The sequence below is a fragment of the Balaenoptera physalus genome (assembly GCF_965194825.1).
Source record: "Balaenoptera physalus genome assembly, chromosome: 10".
In the NCBI taxonomy this organism is placed as follows: domain Eukaryota; kingdom Metazoa; phylum Chordata; class Mammalia; order Artiodactyla; family Balaenopteridae; genus Balaenoptera; species Balaenoptera physalus.
In genome coordinates this window covers 109,578,538-109,600,940 of record NC_138889.1, presented here as the reverse complement: position 1 = coordinate 109,600,940, position 22,403 = coordinate 109,578,538, and the positions used below count along the sequence as shown (strand labels likewise).

General features: G+C 50.1%; 2 protein-coding genes across 4 annotated transcripts in view; one reads left to right on the top strand and one right to left on the bottom strand.

Annotated features, from left to right (window-relative positions):
* Window positions 1-12,090, top strand: part of TESMIN (testis expressed metallothionein like protein) — a 48,172-nt gene extending 36,082 nt beyond the window's left edge. For all 3 annotated transcript variants that reach the window (XM_082477653.1, XM_082477655.1, XM_082477654.1), the window contains 3 exons: window positions 1,576-1,713; window positions 3,004-3,179; window positions 4,934-12,090. In XM_082477653.1, the coding sequence (XP_082333779.1) occupies window positions 1,576-1,713; window positions 3,004-3,179; window positions 4,934-5,141 (522 nt within the window). In that variant the 3' untranslated portion in view covers window positions 5,142-12,090. The remainder of the gene's footprint in view (window positions 1-1,575; window positions 1,714-3,003; window positions 3,180-4,933) is intronic.
* Window positions 12,091-14,595: 2,505 nt separating this feature from the next.
* GAL (galanin and GMAP prepropeptide) lies at window positions 14,596-21,671 on the bottom strand. Its single transcript, XM_082477678.1, has 6 exons — window positions 21,465-21,671; window positions 21,118-21,198; window positions 20,203-20,257; window positions 16,968-17,054; window positions 16,600-16,677; window positions 14,596-15,425 (listed from the first exon to the last, which is right to left on the bottom strand). The coding sequence occupies exons 2-6, from the start codon at window positions 21,196-21,198 to the stop codon at window positions 15,355-15,357; spliced, it is 372 nt and encodes a 123-aa protein (XP_082333804.1). The 5' UTR covers window positions 21,465-21,671; the 3' UTR covers window positions 14,596-15,354.
* Between the last annotated feature and the right edge of the window lie 732 nt (window positions 21,672-22,403).

Sequence of the window (22,403 nt, the reverse complement as noted above, 5' to 3'; positions counted from 1 at the left end):
TAAATCAGTTGAAAATATCAATTTTGATACAGGCAGATCCACAGGACAGAAGAAAATTATGGTGCATCTAAGCTTCAGTATAGTAGCCTTCTCTTCAGGGGTAAAGGATACTGTCTGCAATTAAAAGTATAAAAAGTTCTATTTAAAAAGTGGTGGAATTCTCATGCATTGCTGGTAGGAATGTAAATTGGTACCAGCACTTTGGAAAATTGTTGGCAATAGTTATTAAAACTAAACCTTTGTATGTGCTGTGACCCAGCAGTTCATTCCTAAAAATAGAGCCCCTAGAAATGAGTGTACATGTCTACCAGAGGCTTGTACAAAAATGTTCACAGCAGTTTTATTCATAATAGCCCCAAACTGGAAGCAAGCCATGTGTTCAGTGGTAGAATGGATAGATCTGTCGAGGTGTATCGTCTAACGGGTGACACACATCAATGAAAAACAAAGACCCACAGCTCCGTGCCACAGCCTGGAGAATCTCACACGGTGCTGATGAAAGAAGCCAGATGGAAAAGAATACACACCAAATGGTTCCACTTAGATGAAGCTCCAGAACAGGCAAAATTAAAGCAATCCCAGTCAGAATAGAGGTTCCCTCGGGGGTGTGTTGATGGGGAGGAGTCCTGAGGGACCTCGGCATGGGAGGGGCTGGACTGTCCTCTGACCTGGCCTGAGTGGGGGTCGCACGGGGCTCACACAGGCTCAGATTCATGACAGTCCACCGTCCCTCGTGCGTCAGTAAAAAGTAAAAGCACACAAACAAAGCAGCCTCCCTGCAAAGGCCCTTCTGCAGCGATGGGGACCGCCAGGGCTCTGGTGCTGGCCGGATCCCCGCTGCTCACCTGTGAGGGGAGAGGGAGGACGGGGGCTGCCGCTGCGCCTTCCGCGTTGCTCCAGCACAGCTTTATAAAGAGCACGGCCTCACCTTGTCATTGAAAATGGTCTAGATAGGTAGCAGACAGGTAGAAGAGTCAAACAAACAAAGCACGATAAAAAGCTGAGCGTGATGTATGAGAAAGGCACCTGGTGGTGAGACCCGGGGCGGGACGTGAGCACAGGGACTGGAACCGGATTCCATCACGTGGTCACTGTCATCTGACCTCTTGGTGCCTCAGTTTCTTCATCCGTCAGACAGCAAGAACAGTGGTAGTGTTTCCTCCACAGGGTTGCTGTGAGGATTAAATGAGAGAACGCGTATAAATCACACAGAAAGTGGAACACAGTACACATTTAACAAACGTGAGCTGGTATCAGAGTACCGTGATCCCAACTATCTCAGGAACAAAAGTACAAGAGTTGCAGGAAGGAAATATGTCCACATGGACACAGTGATTTTCATCACATCTTTACTGTCCATAAATTTTCTACCTTTAAGTGTTCAAGTGAATTAAAATGAAATGGGGGGGGTGATGCACTTCCTCAGCGATGTGAGGAGATGAGGCACGCTGCTCGTCGTGGCTCGTCCTAAAGTAACAGCCAGATCCAGTGACGGGTAAGCCAGGTACCTTGCGCTGAACATTATTTTTAAATAATAAAATATATCTTGATGGAGTTTTGCATTTTCTGTCTTAGGCATGTCTTGATAGAAATCCGGAAGCTTTCCAACCAAAAATTGGGAAAGGAAAACTGGGAGACGTTAAGCCTCGACACAACAAAGGATGTAATTGCAAGAGGTCAGGCTGCCTTAAGAACTACTGTGAATGCTATGAGGTCAGTCAGCAATTCCTAAGTATTATTTTTAAAAACCGGGTAAATATATGGCCTAAGTAACTATGTGGTTAAAAAATCTTCAATTTAAAGGGAGAAATATAATTTAATTTCTTCCTTCCAGGGCTTCTAGAAGGGCACCCATCAATCTACCTTAATTTCTCAAATGTGAATTACGCCTTACAAATCAAGTAAATGAGCTCAGGCCTCCTTTGGGAGCATGTTGTCTCCCCCGAGCCCGCCCTGAGTGTCCAGCAGAGGGTGCCCAGGGCCAGGGCCTTGCCCCCCTGCAGCTGCTGATCCGATGCTGGCGCTACCCTCAGTGGCCAGCGTCTGGCGGCTCCCGGGGGGGGGGGCCTCTTCCTTGACGAACAGGGCGGAGACGCTCTGGGTGCGGTACTGGGGGCAGCCTTGTCCTCAGGTGAGCAATCACCTGGGTGCTTCGAGCGGGCAGCTCCCAAGCAGCTCGTCTGGCTGCCGAGACACAGTGTGTCAGCCCGCTTTCCTCTGCCGGGCAGTGGCCCACGCAAAGTGCACATGTCCTGTAGTGTCTGGCGTTACAACAGACTAGCAATCTCGAAAAACCTCCTATTCAAAACACCCAGAGATGCAGAATAAAACACACCCCATTAGACGCATGTCTGAGCTGGAAAGGACAGAGGGAAACCCCCAGGGGCTGAAACTAAGAGGAAACTGGAAACCAGAGTGTCACAGGGCCAGCCTTCTGACTGCCCCCAGGCCGGGCCTGAGCAAGGGGTTGGTCCCCAGCCCTGAGTGTCATGCAACCGTGTGACAAGAAACAAAGTCCACCCACAAGGAAGCAGGAAGGGCCTCCCCCTGGAATGCCCACCGCAGGCCCGGCCTCGGGTGGGCTTCAGGTTCTGCCCACTCGCACGTTCTCTGCAACAGCAGAGCCAGCACGACACCCGCGGTGCTGAAGGAGAAGGGCGGTGGGGCTGGGGTGCTATAACCGGCTGAGGCAGCCTTCGGTCAGAGCAAGGGTCCGATGGCGCCGTCGCTGTGCTCCGCTGGACGAGGGAGAGACGCCACTCTCTGCTCGGGGCTCACACCCGCACCCGCCCAGCGGCCCTCAGGGGCCCCTCCCCACCCCTCTTCACATCACAGTCACCTGCCCCTCTTCACTTCTGCCTTTTTTTTTGGTATGAAAATTGCAGATTACATACGTGTGTGCACACACAGATATAAACAGTTATTTAAGATCCAAGTAGAATTTGTTGGTTTTTGATGAATGGTAGGACAACCTAATTTTATTGAAGCATTTTACATTACCAGGCCAAAATTATGTGTTCTTCTATTTGCAACTGCATCGGTTGCAAAAATTATGAGGAAAGCCCAGGACGAAAACCACTAATGAACATGCCAAACTATATGGAAATTGGAGGTTTTGAAGGCGGCCATCATTTGTCAACAACTAAATTTTCAGGACTACCACAATTCAGAAAAGATAGGTAGGTACTCTGAACTAACCTTCCTAATAGGCGAATTCAAGGTTAATTTGAGAGGAGAGTTGGAAATTCCCCGGCAGTCCAGTGGTTAGAACTCCGCGCTTTCACTGCCAGGGCCCAGTTTCAATCCCTGGTCGGGGAACTAAGATCCCCCCATAAGCCGTGCAACGCGGCCAAAAAAAAAAAGAAAATTTGAGAGGAGAGTTAGAACAGTTTACACACTGGAAAGAAAGCGTGTTTGTCTGTAGGTGGGGGACAAGGGATGGGGAAGGAGGACGCCAGTTTCTTTCTCTGTCTTGACCAACCCTAGATCACACACTGTTACCTCAGAGGGGCGCCTGCTGTCTAATCCGCTTGCTCCTATTTGTCCTCTGAGCTCGACCTTTTTGTCCTGACCATCTGAGTTACCCCTGGTTTTGGACAAGAGCAGAAGGTCCCTACAGGACCTCAGGAGGCAAGGGCATGATCTCTAGGCAGCAAATACCCGAACCACTCTTTACCATAGGAAGTGACGGCAGAGAGATGTTCTCGGTGTGTGCTGTATTCCTTACTAAAGTGATTATGGAGTCCACTTTAGTTGGATATCTTCCCATTTAATTATTTTGAGGTCATATTATACTCCTAGAAGGTCTCAAAGGTTGAGTAATAATTTTATTATATCTTGGACTAGATTCATCCATTTAAAAAAGTTTCTTTGAGTTCTCTGGGATGGGTCATGTCGTGATAAACTACTAGATATCATTAATTAATTGATAACATGTAGAAAAGCCAAGTTCATGCTTATTTGGTTAGAGACATCAGAAATACTCATCACTGTGACCTGCAGAGGTCGTCATTGGTAAAAATGTACTGAAACATGGCTGCATCTTCTGTGAAATTATATGTGAAAACATTGCCTGACATGGGGATGTTGTGAGTCCGATGGAATGTGATAGGGGCTCCATGCGTTGGAGTCTGGTCTCAAAATGTTAAGACTCTTGACCCGAGGGCAGCCCTGTTCTTTCATCTTCAACAAAAGTCATTGTGTATTGCCTTTACAGAGAGATTTTAACCAATCCCAACATCTATATTTTCATAATCCAACACTTTTTAATACTTTATAGTTTTCCTAAATTTTTTCAGTTTGAACATGACTTGGGCAAATATCTAGCTAAGCCACAGTTGCCCCTTGAGCCCAGTGGGGAGAGTGGCTGGTCCCGTACAACAGAACCTCTTCAGGGATCCAGGGGGCGTTCAGAGGCAAGGCCTTGCTGACAGCGCGCCCCCTAGGAGGCGAGTCCTCAGAGCCATTGTGCGTCTGTAGCGCAAGTGCCCCTGGGAGGAGGGGCCAGCGCCCAGGGTAGCTGTCCTACTGCCGCTTTCCCCAGGCAGACTTGTGCACAGAGCTCAGAGCAAGGCTGCATGGCTTGTCTTAGCTAAGATTCCTGCTGCTTCGACCGCTGCCCAGCCCATGGGCTTGATACTGCAGCCCAGGTCTCCGGGCTCATTAGTGGATCTCAGTTTGAGAAAATTTAGGATCTGCCGTGAGAAGGATGTCTAGGAGCTGACAGATTCACCTGACCTCTGTATTATTCTTCTAAAAGCAGTCCTTTCTATCATGACAGGTAATATAGTTTCCAGTATTAGGAAGACAACATTAGATTTTTACCGGTGACATTCTTTACAATGCTTTGACAAACATGTCTCCTTGAATATGAAAGGTATTTAAAAACAGTGGAGTGATTGAACGTGGCCTTTAACTGGTCTGCTTCTGACAGGCAGTCATCCTCATGCATCTCCTGGGAGGTGGTGGAAGCCACGTGTGCCTGCCTGCTGGCTCAGGGCGAAGAGGCCGAGAAGGAGTGCTGCTCTGAGTGCTTGGCACAGCAGATGATCTTAGAGGAATTCGGGAGATGCTTGTCGCAGATTCTCCATACTGAGTTTAAATCCAAAGGGTTGAAAACTGAGTCAAGTACAACGTGGTGAAATGTGCATGCATGTAGATTTTGTCTCCATATTCTGAAAGAAAACTCATTTAGAAAAGTTGCTTTAAGGACCATGAGGCCAGGTCTGCACCAACAGCTTCATCATTAAAATCAAGCTTTCCCTCTGCATCAGGGCCTCAAGGGGTTACTCAGAGTCTCTGAGGGATTTGGCGATTAAAACCCTCCCTCCATTTTTGAGGAGGTGCATGACATAACTGCTGTTGTCTGGACCAGAGGAGAGAGCCTGTGTTCCTGTGATCCCGGGAGAATTGTCTGCACTAACATTGAGTAATGGAGGGTGGAAGCAGGCCCTGGAGAGAAGTAAAAGTCCATTCCTATTGACTTCACCCTCTCTCGGGAATTTCTTCCTCTGGCGGGTTCTCTGCATAAAAAGCCATAATGATTTTCCCCTAAATTGTTTAGAAACAAATTCTCCAGATAGGCTGCTAAGATACAACTTAAAATCTGTAGAGAGCTACTGAATACCTTGGAGAATTTCTGAGTGTAGATGTTTCCCCAGAGTCACAGGAATTACCAGTCTCCTCTAGGGCCGCAGTGAAATGCAGACAGCAGGGTGGGTTTGGTCAGTAGCATTTTGAGTTGTGGGACTGAAAATTATCTAGTTTCTTATGTGTTTCCATTTAAATTGTGGAAAATCTCTATTATCCAATTAACTTCTCCATAATTATTGTTATAATATTATTATTGTTTGTAAAGTAACTAGTTTGCAGAAATCAGCAGGTAAGATAAGTTATTAAGTTGACTCTCTTTTGGTTCTATTGTAAAAGCAAAGAGGAATAAAAATTTGACATGTCTTCCATTGTTGTAATTAACTTAATATCTGAAAAATATATTTGTTATGTTTCTGTGTTCATTAATAGTATTGGCCCCTTGGAGAATGTTTAGAAACCTCATTTACAAACACACCACTGAAAGAAGTGGGGTCATAGGGCCTGGCCACTAGGCACATCAGTAAGCCAGGAGCCGAGGAGTAAGCTGATGATTTCTAGAGTTGTGTTTGGAACAGCCTAGCTCTGATGGGGAACCAAAGGGGGGAAAAGAAATGCTTAATTCTTCTCTGTTTCAACGCCTTTGTGACCCCTTGGGATCTGGATTCTGTGGCAGAAAGCCCGAGGTAGAGACAGGTATTGTAGGACGGCGGAGTTCTCTATGAGCAGTGCTCCCTGTCGCTCTGCGTGCTTTCAGTCCCATCAACGTCTCGGGACAGAGCAGGGAGGGGACGCTGCGAGGAGCCCACCTAGCCCACTTCACCCTTGGGGGCTGGAAGGGGACTTGGAAATGGGGGGCTCTGTGACTCCTTTTGGGAGGGCTGCCCTCCTTTCCATGTCCCTCTTGGCGGTGCTGCCAACTGCAATATCTGCCACCCACATATAATTTACAATTTTCTAGTAGCCATATATGAAAAAAGTAAAAAGGAACAGGTGAGATTAGTTTAATAATCTTTTACTTAACCCCATATATCCCAAACACTATCATTTCAACATATAATCAAGATAAAAATGATTGAGATATTTCACATTCTTTGTATGTACCAAATATTTGAAATCCAGTGTGTATTTTATACTTCTAGCACATTCCAATTTGCATCAGGCACATTTTAAGTGCCCAGGAGCTGCACAGTGCAGGTGTGGAGGGAGGGGAAGGGAACAGTGTCCTCCAGAACTACTTTGAGGCAAAGAGCTGCCTAGAAAGACCCTGTAACTAGGTATAGCCCCCTGCAGAGGCCGGAGACAGCCCTGATCAGCCAGGAAGGTGAGCAGCAATCCTTAGGGCAATGACCCCAGCATTTCAGGGGAGTCCGCCTGGAACCTGGGCTCCTGTGAGCTAAGGGACCTTTGGTGCTGCCTGAGGATACTCAGGCTGTGGCCAGGTACACTGAGCTGAAGCCTGAAAGTTAGGGAAAGGGCATCTGGAAAGGCATGACCCCTGCAGGGATTCTCAATGGAGAGAATTTATTAAGTCAGTACAACTTGTAGAAAATTCAGTATGAGAAGTAAAAGCCAAAGTAGAGTTGTGAATAAAGCCACCCTAATGCCCAGAGTTAAAGTTACATAGGATGACTAAAAAAACATAAAAGCACATCTTTTTGCTTCTGAGAGAGAAGTAATGCTATTTTAAAACCATATAAAAATAAAAATAGTATGTCCTTATTTCTGGGTGTGGCTGTGCAAATTTAACCACCTTGTCATCTTTCTACCTTCTGTGTACTAAATGACATGGGCCACCTTTGTAATTAGGTTAGATTATCTGCTGGGTTTTTGTTTTTCCAGAAATGCAGTTTAGCTTATGTCTTGTCTTTTCAAGAATCTGAGAAAAAGTCATTTAAACAAAAATGACACACACTAAAAGAGAACTATTTCTCTACTCACACTTCTGACACCAAATGCGTGGTGTTTTTTATTTTTTCCAACACCAAACAACTCTCAGGTGTCCTGTAATTGAATTGAATTGAATTCAGATTCCACAGGGTTAAGGCCTCAGTCCCACAAGACTTCCCCCACTGCAGACACCAATCACACATAGTGGGTCCCAGGTTACCCCCACTTCTGTCTGACTTCACTACAAACCTGAAGCTCCCATGACCCCTCCCAGGTTAGATAATTTGTTATAACAGCTCACAGAACTCAGGAAAACTCTTTACTTACTATTACTGGTTTATTATCAAGGGTGTAAATGAACAGATGAAAAGGTACATAGGGCGAGGTCCAGAAGGGTGCTAAGCACAGGAGTTTCTGTCCCCTGGAGCTGGAGTGCACCACCTTCCTGGCACATGGATGTGCTCACCAACCTGGAAGCTCTCCACACCCTGTAGTCTAAGGATTTTTACTGAGGCTTCATCATGCAGATTGACTCAGTCTTCGGCTCCTCTCCCCTCCCTGGGGGATGGGGACGTGGCTGCAAATTACAAGCTTCTAATAATGGTTTGGTCTTTCTGGAGACCAGCTCCCATTCTGAAGCTATCCAGGAGCCCACCAAGAGTCACCTCCCTGGAACAAACGACATCCCTATCACCTAGGATATTCCAAGGAATTCAGGTGCTCTGTGTAGATGCTCCTACCACCCCTATCATTCAGGAAATTACAGGAGTTTTAGGAACTCTGTGTCGGGGGCAGAGACCAAATATATATTTATGTCGCACAGGCTGAAAATCTTCTTTCCTGTCAGTTAACCACAAGCTTGTACACAACACAGAAAATGTGGGAGCAAGCAAACCATCCTTAAGAGACAAGCTTCTATTGGCTGCAATATATCAGCAGAAACCTACTTGTAACCCTCATCTTGGCTCTGAAGACCTTTATCCCTTTTATAAAACCCTGCACCAATACCTGAAATTCTGCCAGGGATTGTCTAGTTTCAGTGGGGTGCAGCTTTTAAAACCACAATAGACAAATTATTGTAAGAAGTAAATATACTTGTTTAAGGAATTGAAGGTGGAATTTTCATCCAAGATAAAAATGATGGGAGAAGTTAGAGAATCTAAGAGAACAGCAGTTTGAGGAAAGGATAAGGACAACTGGAGGGGAAAGACACAGCTCATTCTGCAGGTTAAGCTCTCTTTATGAAGGTCATGGGCCCAGGTGGGCAGAAGTGAGCATTGGGTGGTGTCAGTGTTTTGGATTTTGGCCATTTTGATAGGTGTGTGGCTGTATCTCGTTGTTGTTTTAATTTGCAATTTCCTAAGGACAAAAGATCTAAAGTATCTTTTCATGTGCTTACTTACCACCTGTGTATTTTCTTTAGTGAGGTATCTGTCCAGGTCTTTAGCCCCTTTGTAACTGGGCTGTTCATTTTCTCACTGTTGAGTTTTAAGAGTTCTCTGTATATTTTGGATAATAGTCCTTAATCAGATGTGTCTTTTGTAAATATTTTCTCCGAGTCTGTGGCTTATCTTCTCATTCTCTCAACAGTGACTTTTGCAGAACAGTTTTTAATTTTAATGAAGTCCAGCTCACCAGTCATTTCTTTTATAGATCACAATTTTATCTTCTAGGAGTTTTGCATTTTACATTTACGTCTGTGATCCACTTTGAGTTAATTTTTATGAAGAGTATAAGGTCTATATCTAGATTCATTTTTCTGCATGTGGATGTCCAGTTGTTCTGGCACCATTTGCTGAAAAGACATTCTTTCCTCTATTGTATTACCTTTGCTCCTTTGCCAAAGGTCAGTTGACCATATTTACGTGGGTATGCTTCTGGGCTCTCTATTCTGTTCCACTGACCTATTTGTTCATTTTTCCACCAAGACCACACTGTCCTGATTACTGTAGCTTTATAGTAAGTCTTGAAGTTGGATAGTGTCAGTCAAACTTTGTTCTTCTCCTTCAATATTGTGTTGGCTATTCTGGGTCTTTTGCCTCTCCATATCACTTTAGAATCAGTTTTTTGACATTTACAAAATAACTTGCTGAGATTTTGATTGGGATTGTGTTGATTCTATAGATCAAGTTGTGAAGAACTGACACCTTGGAAATACTGAGTCTTCCTCTCCATGAACATGGAATATCTCTTCAATTATTTAGTTCTTCTCTGATTTCTTTCATCAGAGTTTGTAGAGTTTTTTAAATAAATTTATTTATTTTTGGCTGCGTTGGGTCTTCCTTGCTGCACGTGGGCTTTCTCTAGTTGCAGCCAGTGGGGGCTACTCTTCGCTGCAGTGTGCAGGCTTCTCATTGTGGTGGCTTCTCTTGTTGCAGAGCACAGGCTCTAGGTGCACAGGCTTCAGCAGTTGTGGCTCACGGGCTTAGTTGCTCTGCAGCAAGTGGGGTCTTTCCAGACCAGGGCTCGAACCTGTGCCCCCTGCATTGAGAGGCAGATTCTTAACCACTGCGCCACCAGGGAAGTCCCTGTAGTTTTCCTCATATAGATCTTGTACATATTTTGTTAGATTTATACCTAAGGATTTTAACATAAATGGTATTGTGTTTTTAATTTCAAATTCCACTTGTTCGCTAGTGTTGTACAGGAAAGTGATTGACTTTTATATATTAACCTTGTATCCTGCAACCTTGCTATAATTGCTTTCTCATTCCAGGAGGTTTTGGGCTGATTTTCAGATTTTTAACATAGACAATCATGTCATCTGTGAACAAAGAAAGTTTTATTTCTTCCTTCTCAGACTGTATAATTTTGATTTCCTTGTCTTCTCACATTAGCTAGAACTTCCAGTATCATGTTGAAAAGCAGTGATGAGAGGGGACATCCTTGCCTTGTTCCTGATCTCAGTGGGAAAGTTTCTAGTTTCTCACCATTAAATATGATGTAAGCTTTAGTTTTTTTGTAGATATTCTTTATCAGTTGTAGATATTCTTTATCTATTCATAGTTTGCTGAAGGGTTTTATCACCTATGGATGTTGGATATTGTCACGTGCTTTTTCTGCATCTACTGATATGCTCCTGTGATTTTTCTTCTTTAGCCTGTTGATGTGATGGGTTACATTAATTGACTTTTGAATGTTGAACCAGACTTGCTTACTTAGGTTAAATCCCACTTAGTTGTGGTGTATAATTCTTTTTATACATTGTTGGATTTGATTTGCTAATATTTTGTTGAGAATTTTGGCATTTATGTCCATAAGAGATATTGGTCTGTAATTTTCATGTAGTTTCTTTGTCTGGTCTTAGTATTAGGGTGATGTTGCCCTCATAGAGTGAGTTAGGAAGTAGTCCCTCTGCTTCTGTGTCCTGGAAGACATTGTAAAGAATTGGAATAAATTTTTCCTTACATGTTTGGTAGAATTCACCGGTGAACATACGGGGGCCTTAAAAAATATTTTTAATAGCTTTTAAAAAAATTAAACATTTCATTTTGAGATCATTGTAGATTTATATGCAATTGTAAGAAACAATACAGAGAGATGCTGTGTACCCTTTATCTAGTTTCCCCTGGTGGTAACATCCTGGCAAAACTTTAGTACAATATCACAGCCAGGATAGTGACATTGATACAGTCAAGACGCAGAACTCTGTCCCGTCAAGGATCCCTCAAGTCCCTCTTTTACCCACCATCTCTCTTCTTTTCCCACCCCCTCCCAAACCCTTGGCAGCTGCTAGCCTGTTCTCCATTTCTTTACTTTTGTCATTTCAAGAATGATATAGAGGGACTTCCCTGGCGGTCCAGGGGTAAGACTCCGCGCTCCCAATGCAGGGGGCCCAGGTTCCATCCCTGGTCAGGGAACTGGATCCCACATGCATGCCACAACTAAAAGATCCTGCACGCAGCAACGAAGAGCCCACATGCTGCAACTTGAAGACCTGGCGCAGCCAAATAAATAAATAAATATATATATTTTTTTCATTTTAAAAAAGAATGCTACATAAATGGAGTCATACAGTTTGTAACATTTTAGGATTTTTTTTCACTTGGAAGAATTCTCTGGAGATTCACCCAGGTTGTTGTGTATCTTAATAATCTGTTACTTTTTATTGCTGAGTAGTAGGTACATGGTGTGGATGACCAGAGTTTAATCCATTGAAGGACATCTGAGCTGTTTCCAGTTTTTGCCTATTATGAATAAACCACTATGAACATTTGTGTGCAGGTTCTTGTGTAATGATAAGTTTCCATTTGGTTGGGATAAATGCTCAGGAGTGCAGTTGCTGGGTTGGACAGTAGTTGCGTGTTTGATTTTTAAAGAAACTGCCAGGCTGTTTTCCAGAGTGGCTTCGTCATTTACATTCTCAGCAGCAATGTATGAGTCATCCAGTGTCTCTGCATCCTTACCAGCATTTGGTGCTGTCACTGTCTTTTATTTTAGCCATTCTGATAGGTATTTAGTGATACTTTATTGTGTTTTTAATGTGCATCCCCCAAATGACTAATAATGTTGAACATCTCTTCTTGAGCTTTTTTTCATCTCTGTAACCTCTTCAGTGAAGTGTCTGTTCATGTATTTTGCCCATTTTAACTCGATTTTTTGTTTTTGTTCAGTTTTGAGGGTTCTTTATATGTTTTAGATAAGAGTCCTTGATGGCATATATGATTTGCAAATATTTTCTCCCAGTCCCTATTTTGTCTTTTCATGCTCCTTCTTGATGGGAATTGTGTTAAGCCTGTGTATCAGTTTGGAGAGAATCGACCTCTTTACCCTGTTGAGGAGGCAAGAAGAAAACCCAGGGTCTCCCCACCATGTCATCCTTCGGTCCCGAGTTCCCTGGCTGGTCTGCCTTCTTCTTGACTTTGAGTCTCCTTGTGCTTGTTTCATATATAATGTCCAGGACTTTTCATTGTACTGACAAGAGGATAAGAGAAAAGTATACCTACTCCTGAAAGTGGAAGTCAGCAAACATTTTTTTTTAAACTAAGATCAGAGGTGGTCAAGCTTTCTGTTTTCCAGAGCCTTCTTCGTTTTTACCTTGGGTAAAATAGGGTAAAATCCAGACTTTAAAATGGACCGCTAGAATCTCTCTCTCTCTTTCTCTCTTTTGCAATGTATTAAAAACAAAAGTTGTGGGTTGTATCTGAGAAAGTAATCAGCAGTGATTCTTTTTGTCTTCCTAAGACTTCACCGCCCCGCCCTCGGACCTCCGCAGCCTCCCAGTACCTCTCTCCTCTCCTCTTAACCATCACTTTCCCCTCCCTCCTGGAAGGACCTCCCGAGAGTTAGGCTCTCTCTTCCTCAGCCTGGGGGCCCACTCAGCCACCTCGCCCGCACTGAGTATGACCACGTAGCGTGGTTCTGGGCAGACGGCGGGGGCGGGCCCCTGCCCTCGGCCCTAGAGCGAGGCCATCAGCTGTTATGACTGCACCTCATGGAATGGATACAGCCCCCTCCTCAAGGTAAATCACCCCAGCGCTCTCCTCTTCCACCTCTCAGCTGGTCACCTGGGTGGTTCTCAGGACTGTCTGTAAACTCTTCACTTCCTCCGGTGGCCGGTGGACCCTTTTCCTTGAAAATACCGCCATGGTTGGCAACTGATTTATCTGGTACGGCCGTAGACAGCTCCTACCACGTTGTCTCTGGAAGTAAAGGGTCTCTTCTGCAGCATCTCTGAGAATGGCCACCTCATCCACCACTTTGTTGGCCAGCAAACGGCACCACCACCGCTCCCCGCCCCTCACCTGTAGCTGCGACCACCTCTCCCACGCCAGTTATTCCGAGAAGGAGGAAGAAGCTTGGAGGAGGTGGGGGCTGAGGCGGGTGAGATTGCAGAGCCCGATTCTGGAGCGCACGCCTCTGCGCTGAGGCAGGGCTGCCTTGGCAGTTCCTACCTCTACTCCTGAGACGTGTGTCGTAAAGCTCTCCTGCCCGCCAGGTGCCGTGCTGGAACGCAGGGAGAGGCCCAGGCGAACCTCTGTCCCACCAGCACGGTTTGTTTCTTGAGGGAGTTGCAGCGTGGTGAGGAGACACAGCCGCAGACAGAATGAGAGCGGTGAGCACGCACCGCACACACTGGGCCTGCGCACAGCCCTGCGGGGGAGGGTGAGCGGGAAGGCGTCCTCGAGAAGGTCACTGCGGAGTGGGATCCTGTGGGACGTGGAGGAGTTTACCGGGCACCCGGAGGGATGTGTGCAGAGGTTTTAGGTGAGCGAGGCTGGGCCAGGAGCTGCAGTTGGTGGGGGTCTGGAGCTTAGGGCATAGGAGGCTACTAGAGCAGGCTGGGGTGGGGACAGGTGTGTCCATGGCCGCCGGAAGGAAGGAGGCAAGGCCAGAGGGAGAGCAGGCAGGACAGGCTGCCGGCTGCGGGCTGGAGCGAGTACATGAGGTGTGGTCCCTGACCAGCAGCGGTGGCATCAGTGGGGTGCTTGTCAGGAGTGCGGATTCTGCGCACCTTGTCCTCCTGGATCAGCACGCTGGGCGGGGCTGGCCACCCGGCTTCTGACAAGGCCTCCAGGGATCCTGCGGCCCACCCAAGTCTGGGCGATTTAAAGCAACGTGGAAGAGGAGAACCGAGGATGGCGAGGGGTAGGGCGTGAAGGACAGGCCCGGGGCCCGCGGGACCCCATGGGTGTTCCCGAACCCTGAGCCGGGACTGGACCAGCCGGGTCTGCCCATGGCACGTGCAGAGGAGGGAAGCATGGCTGGTGGGAGGAGGGAAAGTGGCTGCCAGTGAGTGTCACGTGTCATGAGAGAGGGAGCAGGGAGAGGAAGCGGGGGCTGGGGCCCTACCAGCAGGGCTTGGGTAACTAACCACAGTGTCTACTTCTTCCCGGAAGCCGGTCTTTAGGGGGCGAGTCTCACTCTTGGCTGCGTATTGCAATCACCTGGGGGAGCACGAAAACACGGCGGGTGCCCAGACTCTGACTGCAGTGGTCTGTGGGCCACTGGGCCCCCAGGGGTGAGAGGCACTGCTGGGGGAGAGAGCACGGAAAGATCCCTTCCACTTCCGCATCAGATCTGCTCTGGTTCGTGCGAAAGAGCCTACGGGCCATCATTTAACTTAATGTCTGGCTTCTCATCCTTGCCTGTTTTCTTTTTGGATCTTCTGCATGATCTTTTTATTTCTGCTCCAAAGATCACCCCATCTCTGCTATTACTGTCCCCACACGCTGCCTTTAACTCATCGTTGACTTAGCACATAAAATAGTTATGGTTTTCACGATAGTTACTTTCTAACTCGGCCACACGGACTTTAACGCTGTGCGTGCTAATCCCCACTTCACCCGTGGCCCCGGCACTGTGGCTGCTTCTCGTTGTCACTTTTCACCTTCACGAGCACCAGACAATTCTCTCATCTATCATGTTTAGGGTTTCTTTAGGCTTTTTGGTTCCCGTCTCCCTAAAATATCAGCTCCATGAGGCCAGGGGTTCTGTCTGTTTTGTGGTTTTGTTTGTCTCAGAAACAGACTTACCTTCATAATTACGTTTGACTCAGCGTAAGATAACTTTATGTTCCCTGGACGTGAGTGACAAGAGAAAGTGTCTCAGAGACGCTCTGGATGGTAGAATGTGGGTGTAAAACTTTTCTCTATTACGTGTGATTATAATCAAGCATCATCTTTTAAAGACACACTGGTGGCAGCGGCAACAAGACAGACGTGTGGAAGAAAATGATAATCACAAGCTGTTGCTGCTTTTTTATTTGCCACTCAAAATTACGACCAAAGGGAAAAAATCTTAAATGATAAGGACACAGCATCAGGGCGGAGAGGACAGGGGTGGTTGACGCTGCATTCGTTGCCGTATGATTATCATCGTCTTCGAGCTTGACTTCGAATGACAAGGAAGAGCCGAACCCGCCCCAGGAGCTTCCTAGGACTGCTCCACGTCTCCTGAGGACACTGCTACGGGGAGACCGGGCCGGCGCTCCAGGGCCCCGGCGTCTGCAGAGGGGAGGGCCACACTGAGGGCAAAGCTCAAGTGCTCGTCCTCTGCAGAGATGCTCATGGCAGCAAACCCAGAATCAGGCACATGTCACATTTGACTCTCGTACTTAGTATGCATTTGAAACGGTCAGACTTTAAAAAAGTGTAATTCCTGTTTGGGCAATAAAAATCGATGTCTCCTAATGAAAGAAGTTCCATGTTACAACATCCAAAACAAAACAAACAAACAAAACACCTGGAAGAGTCCATCTGCCCCTCGCTGGAAAAGTCACCAGCAGATTTTCTCCAGCAGAGATTTCCCCAAAGGCTGCCCTGGGCTCAAACAGAGGGGATCGGTTGCTTGGTTCTGAGGTTTCTAAGTTCTTCTCCCACAGCCCCCCTGCCCATGAATGGTTCTAAGGAAAAGCCACAGGCCTTAAGTTTCCTCCCCCCACTCCTTCCCCCCTCCCCACGCCCACCTGAAGTCCCTCAGCTAAGGCAGTGGAGCCTGAGAGCAAATGGATCAAAACAGAACCCAAGAATAGTCTTCGCTCTTCCAACTCGACAACAAAACTGTGATGTGCAGAACCTGACCACCCAAGGTCTCCCTTGGAGCATCAAAGTGGCCCATGTCGCACTGTGTCCCCAGGCCACCTCCCTGGGGTGAACTCTGGGCCCCTTCCACAGGGGCAGTTTTGACCCTCGCAGCGGCATGAATGACAGCCCTGAGGCACGGAAGTGCTGGGGCTGAATGCTTCACAGAAAGGCCCCGTCGGCTGTACTAGACCCCGGGATGGAGAGCTGTCGGGGTCAAATGCAGCCAGCCCCGCTGGAGGCTGCGCAGGGTGAAAGGGCGATCCAGGCCGCGGGCTCCGTTCTCTCGCCACGCTCCCAAGATACGGTTTAAGGGGGTCAACGGAGAGCCTGACTGTGTGTACTAACTAGGCCCCGGAAGGTACAGCCGCTGTTACCATGTCAAGAAATGTGGGTCCAGCAGAGCGAATGAACCAGGCCCCTTTGCAGCTGGTTCCCATGCCCCCGCCTGTAACCCCACCCACCAGCGTGACTGTCGGTGTGTAGGGGGAGCGCGCTTCCTTCCCAGGAGAAGGCTGTGGAAGCCTTTCTTGACAGGTTTTTTTATGTGCACAGGCTTCTAAGAGGTGGGATTTTATGTTGGTAATATTTCACATACCTCTGAGCTGCAAGAAAGTCAGAAACTCGATTATCGTGCGCACGACATTGTTCTCCAACAGCTGCCTGTCAACGCTTCCTAGAAACCAGAGGGGATCAGCGTTGACGACCTTGGTGCCTGTCTTAGACCTGGGCACGTGGGGGCATCACCGGCATGTCCCTCCCTCCCTCTCAGAGCCTGGCTCAGCGCGGTGGAGGCCCTGAGCCCCCTGTGGCTGCCCCTGGAGCTTACCCTCAGGTTTGCTGCTCCTATTTCTGGCGGCTGACGGATGGGGCCGGGCCAAGCTCAGGCCCCGGCTGTGGGTCAGCGGTGGCAGGAGCCCCATACCCCCCACTGCCCTGCGGGCCCTGAGATTAAAGTCCTCTCACCTGGCCTGGCTTCGTCTTCAGGCTCGAGTTCCCGCTTGCCAGTGAAGCCATGCTTGTCGTGAAATGGTCCGTGGTTGTCAATGGCATCTGTTTGCAAATCAGAGGAGAGCACCTGAGTGCTGTCACTCTAATGAAAGGACACATGGCTGCTTATAGCTGACGCGTGACACAACGGACTGTAAAAACAAAGCCAAGGCAGGGAAGCCATGGAAGAGGGGGTTGTTCTCCGTGGAACCTGAGGGAGGAACTCGTGCCAGGGCCAGGGTACAGCTCTTCTCCAGGTGCTGGGGCCCCACGGAACAAGAGGGGAGCCTCCAGTCAAGAGGGGGCAGCACGTGGCCAGCAGAGGGCACCGGCCCCAGGGGCGCAGACCTGGTGCAGGGAGAGGGGAGTGCCAAGGGGGCCCCAGGGGGGCTGGAGTTTGAGCTGGGTGCCTCCCAGGCAGAGGACAGGGGTTGGAGTCCTGCGTCCCTGAAAACGGGGTCGAGGGGGGGGAACCACAGGATTTACAGTTCTGATGTAATCAGAATTCTATTTCTCAAAGATCACTGGCTGCTGTGTGGGAGATGGACAGAAGCCGGGGAGAGAAATACAGACAGAGACAGAGAGAAGGAGCAGGAGGGGGGGGGGAGGGAAGGAGGGAGGTTGAGTGTGTGTGTGTGTGTGTGTGTGCACACGGGCGCACACTCTGGGTGGAGTGACATGGGGGAATGGTAATTGCAGTTCCCTGGCGGTCCAGGGGTTAGGACTCCACGCTTCCACTGCAGGGGCCCAGGTTCGATCCCTGGTCGGGAAATTAAGATCCCACGTGCTGAGCGGCACGGGCAAAAAAAAAAAAAAAAAAAAAGTATTGGAAAGAAAGAATGAGGGCTCTCCACCAAGTGCCCTGGAATGAAGAGAAGGGCCTGATCGGGGCCCTCTCCGGGCTAAGGGAGAAGGTCTGGCTCTCGGTCTCTGGCTACCTGGCCTGGTGGACTGTACCATCTCCAAGCCCAGACAAAAGAAAGAGAATTCATTTTTCCAGAGACAGAGGTCTTGGCATTAAATGTGGAGGAATGATAAGTAACCCGGCGCTTCCAAAGGCCACTGGGTGCAGTCAGGCTCAAACTGTCTTCAGCATTTTTATGTTGCCATTTTCTATGCTGACCTGACAACAGAAGTCAGGAGCACAGTGTGACGTTGCAAAGAATTCTGACAAACAGTTAGTCTAGACGGACAGCTTCTGGTGATCCAACTTGAGAGTGAAAAACGGTTTGTTTTCTAACAGGATTTTTTGGCCACGCCACAAAGCTTGTGGGATCTTAGTTCCCCGACCAGGGATCGAACCCGGGCCCCAGCAGTGAAAGCGCTGAGTCCTAACCACTGCACCACCAGGGAATTCCCTAAATCTTCTTGATAAATACATTTTCAGTATGCCAGAGTCACACGGACAAGTATTTCTGTTGAAGGGCTCCTTCTTTCTTTCGGGCCAGTAGCACACAGAGACGAGGTGCTTTCTGAGGGGAAGAACTCAGGGCTGCAAAGGGTTCAGGAAAACTCGTGCCTTTTAAATCAGTCTTTCCCTCCTGCTGGCGAAGTGACAAGACCACGTGGGGACCGGCTGCTGCGTTTGATCTGAGACTAAAGATGCCCAGCAGGTCCTGCCTGTGGCCCCAATTAGTTTTTGTCATTTCTGTGCCTGTGTTTCTCAAAGCCCGGCTCTCAGGCACCCTCCAGGTGATCAGATAAACAACCACCTGCAGTGGGAGAAGAGTCTGTACTTAAACTTGGAGATTAAGAACTAAAAATAGCTCCCCGGGGGTAGTTTAAATGGGGACCATTCTTCCCGACGACTCTGGAAGGATTGGGATATGAGCTATATATGAGTTCTTTGCCTCTTTTCCAGCAGGAAAGCAGGAAATAAATAGAGGAGGATTTTTTTTTTTAAGGTTGATGGCTGTCCCCAAATCAACCATGCCTGCAAATTTGAAAGCTACGAGTAGGTAGGAGGTTGGATGGGAAGTGAAAGGTCTCCCCGCGCCCCCTCCTTTAGAACAATTAAAATCTGAAGGTGCCACTGCAGACAGAGGACGTGAAGAGAGCAGGGAGTGGGGGCTGGGTGGGCGAGGGGAGGCCGCAGTGGCCGTAGCCTGCAGTGCCCAGAGCTGTCCCCAGAGCTGTCCCCTTTAGCGCTGGAGGCGTGGCCTGTCTGCACACACCCACTCCCCCATTGCCTGCCGCCTCCTGCGCCCACTTAGGGATTCCATGGCAGCGAGCTGGTCACTGAGCCCCGGGCTCGGTGTGCTTCCCTGTAAATGCAGCAGTCGAACAGGGGGTCTCTGAAGGCCCCAGCTACCCTAGGCTCACTGGATTCTCTGCATCATGAATGCAATCAAATTACTCCCACTGAGTCCAGACGATGTCACATCAAGGACAAGACACCAAGTATCAGTCACCCTGCAGGACGGCTCCAGGGACAGATCTGGAGCAGGAAGAGGACCTTCTGCATTTAGTTTTGGGGCGAGCATGTTTTGGCTTCTCTAGGTCACCTGTGAATTCCTATCCCAGGCTTAGGCTCACGGAAGACGGAGATAAGGTTGGGGTCAGTTGACCTGGGGGTGCTCTGTGAAGCCAAGGAGTGGATGGGAACGTTTAGGGAGATACAGAGGGACCCAAGAGAGGGCCCAGAACAGAGCCCCAAGGGATGTCTGCCTTCCAAGACGGTCACCTGGGAAAGCCTGATCAAAGTATGAGGCTAGGAATCCCATGGGGTGCAGGGCAGGAGAGCCAGAGGAAGGAGAGGCTTCCGGAGGTATCAGGCCTGGGCCAATGTGCCGAGCAGTTGAGACTGGCCAGGCCGAGGAACGGGGGTAAAAAGGGGGAAGGGTGCAGAGAAGGCAGGAGAGGGCCCTAAGGGTTTGCCAAGCTGCAGGCTGCAGGACGGGTCAGGGTTCAAGTAAGAGCGAGGTGCCCCAAGGCTGGGGGGGGGGGCAAATGGGGAGGAGGCTGAGAATTGGGACATCCGGGGGGCTGCCTTTCCGAGAAGCAGTTAAACCTACAGAGACACCATCCTGCCTCAAAGTCTCGTGGAAGACTCCCCTGTTTCCCTTTATCAGACTCAAACTGGAATATCAAGGTATCAGAATGATGACTGGCTACCCCCATATTTCAGAAGCAGCAGGACGTGCACAAGCGCTACAGCCAGCACTAGAAGAGCCGGTTCGGTGTCGAGAGGCCGTGCACCTGCATCACTTACGTGGTCCAAGAAGGTAGCCAGCACTGTTCAGGGTCCAGCCTCTCTTTTCCTTCACCTTAAATGGGAGAAAGGAGGTCAGATGGCAAGAATCCTGCCTGGTACCGGCTGCGCTGGCTCAAAGAAGCCCCAAAGGCCGCTTCTGCTTGTATAACCCACCATGGCAGCCTGTGAAGTTATTTACTTCAAATAATCACAGAACTTAAATTACAAACACACTTTAGTTACTCTTTCATATACTAAGCCAAGAGACGCAAACTGTTAAAGCAAGAGCTTTAAATGAAACTAGAAAGACATTAAGTGAAATTCACTCAGACCTTCCAGGCATGATACAGGACTTAGAATAATGCATGTACTTTTGGAAGCTGCAAGAAATTCCAGATTTGCAGATAAGCTATATTTGACATGAAAATAGGACTACTTGCTTTATCAAATACTTCCTTTAGCGCCGCAGACCACAGACTCTTAGTGCACCCACGCGCTTTTAAGCGATGCTGAGAACACCTGTTGATGACACCGGCTCGCACACGGTGTACTGCCGCTCTACTGAGCTGAATGGAATGAGATTTGCTTCTCACTCGTCCGAGGCGCTAACCTCAAGTACAGCAGTGCCCATGTTTAGTGATCGATAGCCAGGGGCTGTTTACACACTGGGAGAGGCGAGATGCCGGGAGGATCCGAGGGAGCCTCTGGGCGAAACCGCCGCCCTCGCCCAGCCCCCGCTGGTCTGCTCGCAGGACCCGGGCCCCTCCCTGCGCAGCTCCCCGCGGCAGGGACCCCCCCACCCCCGCCCGCCTGCAGGCAGAATTGATGGCACAAGGCATCCACCCTCCCCCGAGTCTGGTTCTGATGCGGTTGCCCCCCTTTGCAGAGAAGGGGACCCGCTTGGGGAGCGTTTGCTCCCCAGCCTGCACTTACCGGCGACCCGAGCCCCAGGGTGGCTGAAAGGGCCGCGGCGAGGAGCAGCGAGGCGAGCAGGAGGGCGCAGCCTCTGGGCATCTGCAAGGGAAGGCGGGCGGTGGGGGACGGCGCGGGGAGGCCGGTCTGGGTCCCCAGGGCTCACGTCGGGCGGAGGCTCGGACCCCCGCCCCTGCGGGTGCGGGAAGCGCGGCCAGGAGCCGAGGTGCCGAGGACCGAGAGCCCGGGCAAGGGGCAGGGGCGCCGCGCCGGCCCCAGGGAAGGTCCACCCGCAGGCGGGCGCTCCGGAGAGGGGACGGCGGAGAAAGGGGGTCCGCCTCCCGCCGGGGTCCCCGGGGGCGCGGTACCTTGAGCGGCGGGGCCCGGGGGATCTGCAGGTCCTGGGGCGTCAGCGGGTCCGGGGATGTCGGCGGGGCCGCGCGTCCGTCGAGTCGGGTCGAGTAGGGTAGGGCAGGGGGCTCTCACCGCGTGGCGCGGCCTCGGGGACACGGAGGCGGGAAGCTCACGGCGGCCGGGCGTGGAGCCGCTGCCACCGCTATTTATGCGGCGCGTCCGGGGCCGCTCGGCCGCGTCACGGGCTCGGTTCCCGCCTCCCGCGCCCTCGCCGGCCCGAGTGGGCGGGAGGGACCGGAACTCGGTTCCCGAGGGGCGCTCGGAGCGCCTGCGGGAGGGCGGGGACGGCGGAGAGCCCCCCGCACCCCGCGCGAGAGCCCCCCGACCCGGCTGTTAGCGGATCCTGGGCAGCGAGCCCCGCACCCCGGGAACCGCGTCCCGTGCCGCCAGCGGGCCCTCCGCAGCCAGAGACCCTCAATCCGAGCTGGGCGGGTCGCGGGGTCCTGGGCCCCCGGGGCAGGGGGCGCCGCGCGGGCCACCCCCCTCGCACGCTTTTGCAGCGGCTGGATGGCGGGTTCAGCCTCAGAGCCATCCATGGGGGGAGGACGGGAGGCCACAGCTCGCCCAGCTTCCCTGCCTCCCGGTCGGTGCCCAGGGGTCCCCGGGGGCCCAGACCCCGTCCTGTTTTTCTAAAAGGGGGCAACTCAGCTAGGGGGCACCTAGGCTGTCAGTCCCTGGGGGCTGACTGGCTCTCCCGCCTCGGAGCTGTGGGCCCTCCTTACGTCCCTCAGGCGCTGCTGGGCCAGAAGGGGTCCCTGCAGACGTTCCCTTCATGGCTCCCTCCTTCAGGACCCCGAGCTCTTCCGGGCAGGGTCAGGTAGCGGTTGAGCCCTTGAGGGCCTGGGAGGCGGAGGGGCGTCCGGAGTGAGACCCGCCCAGGCTCCCAGGGGTGG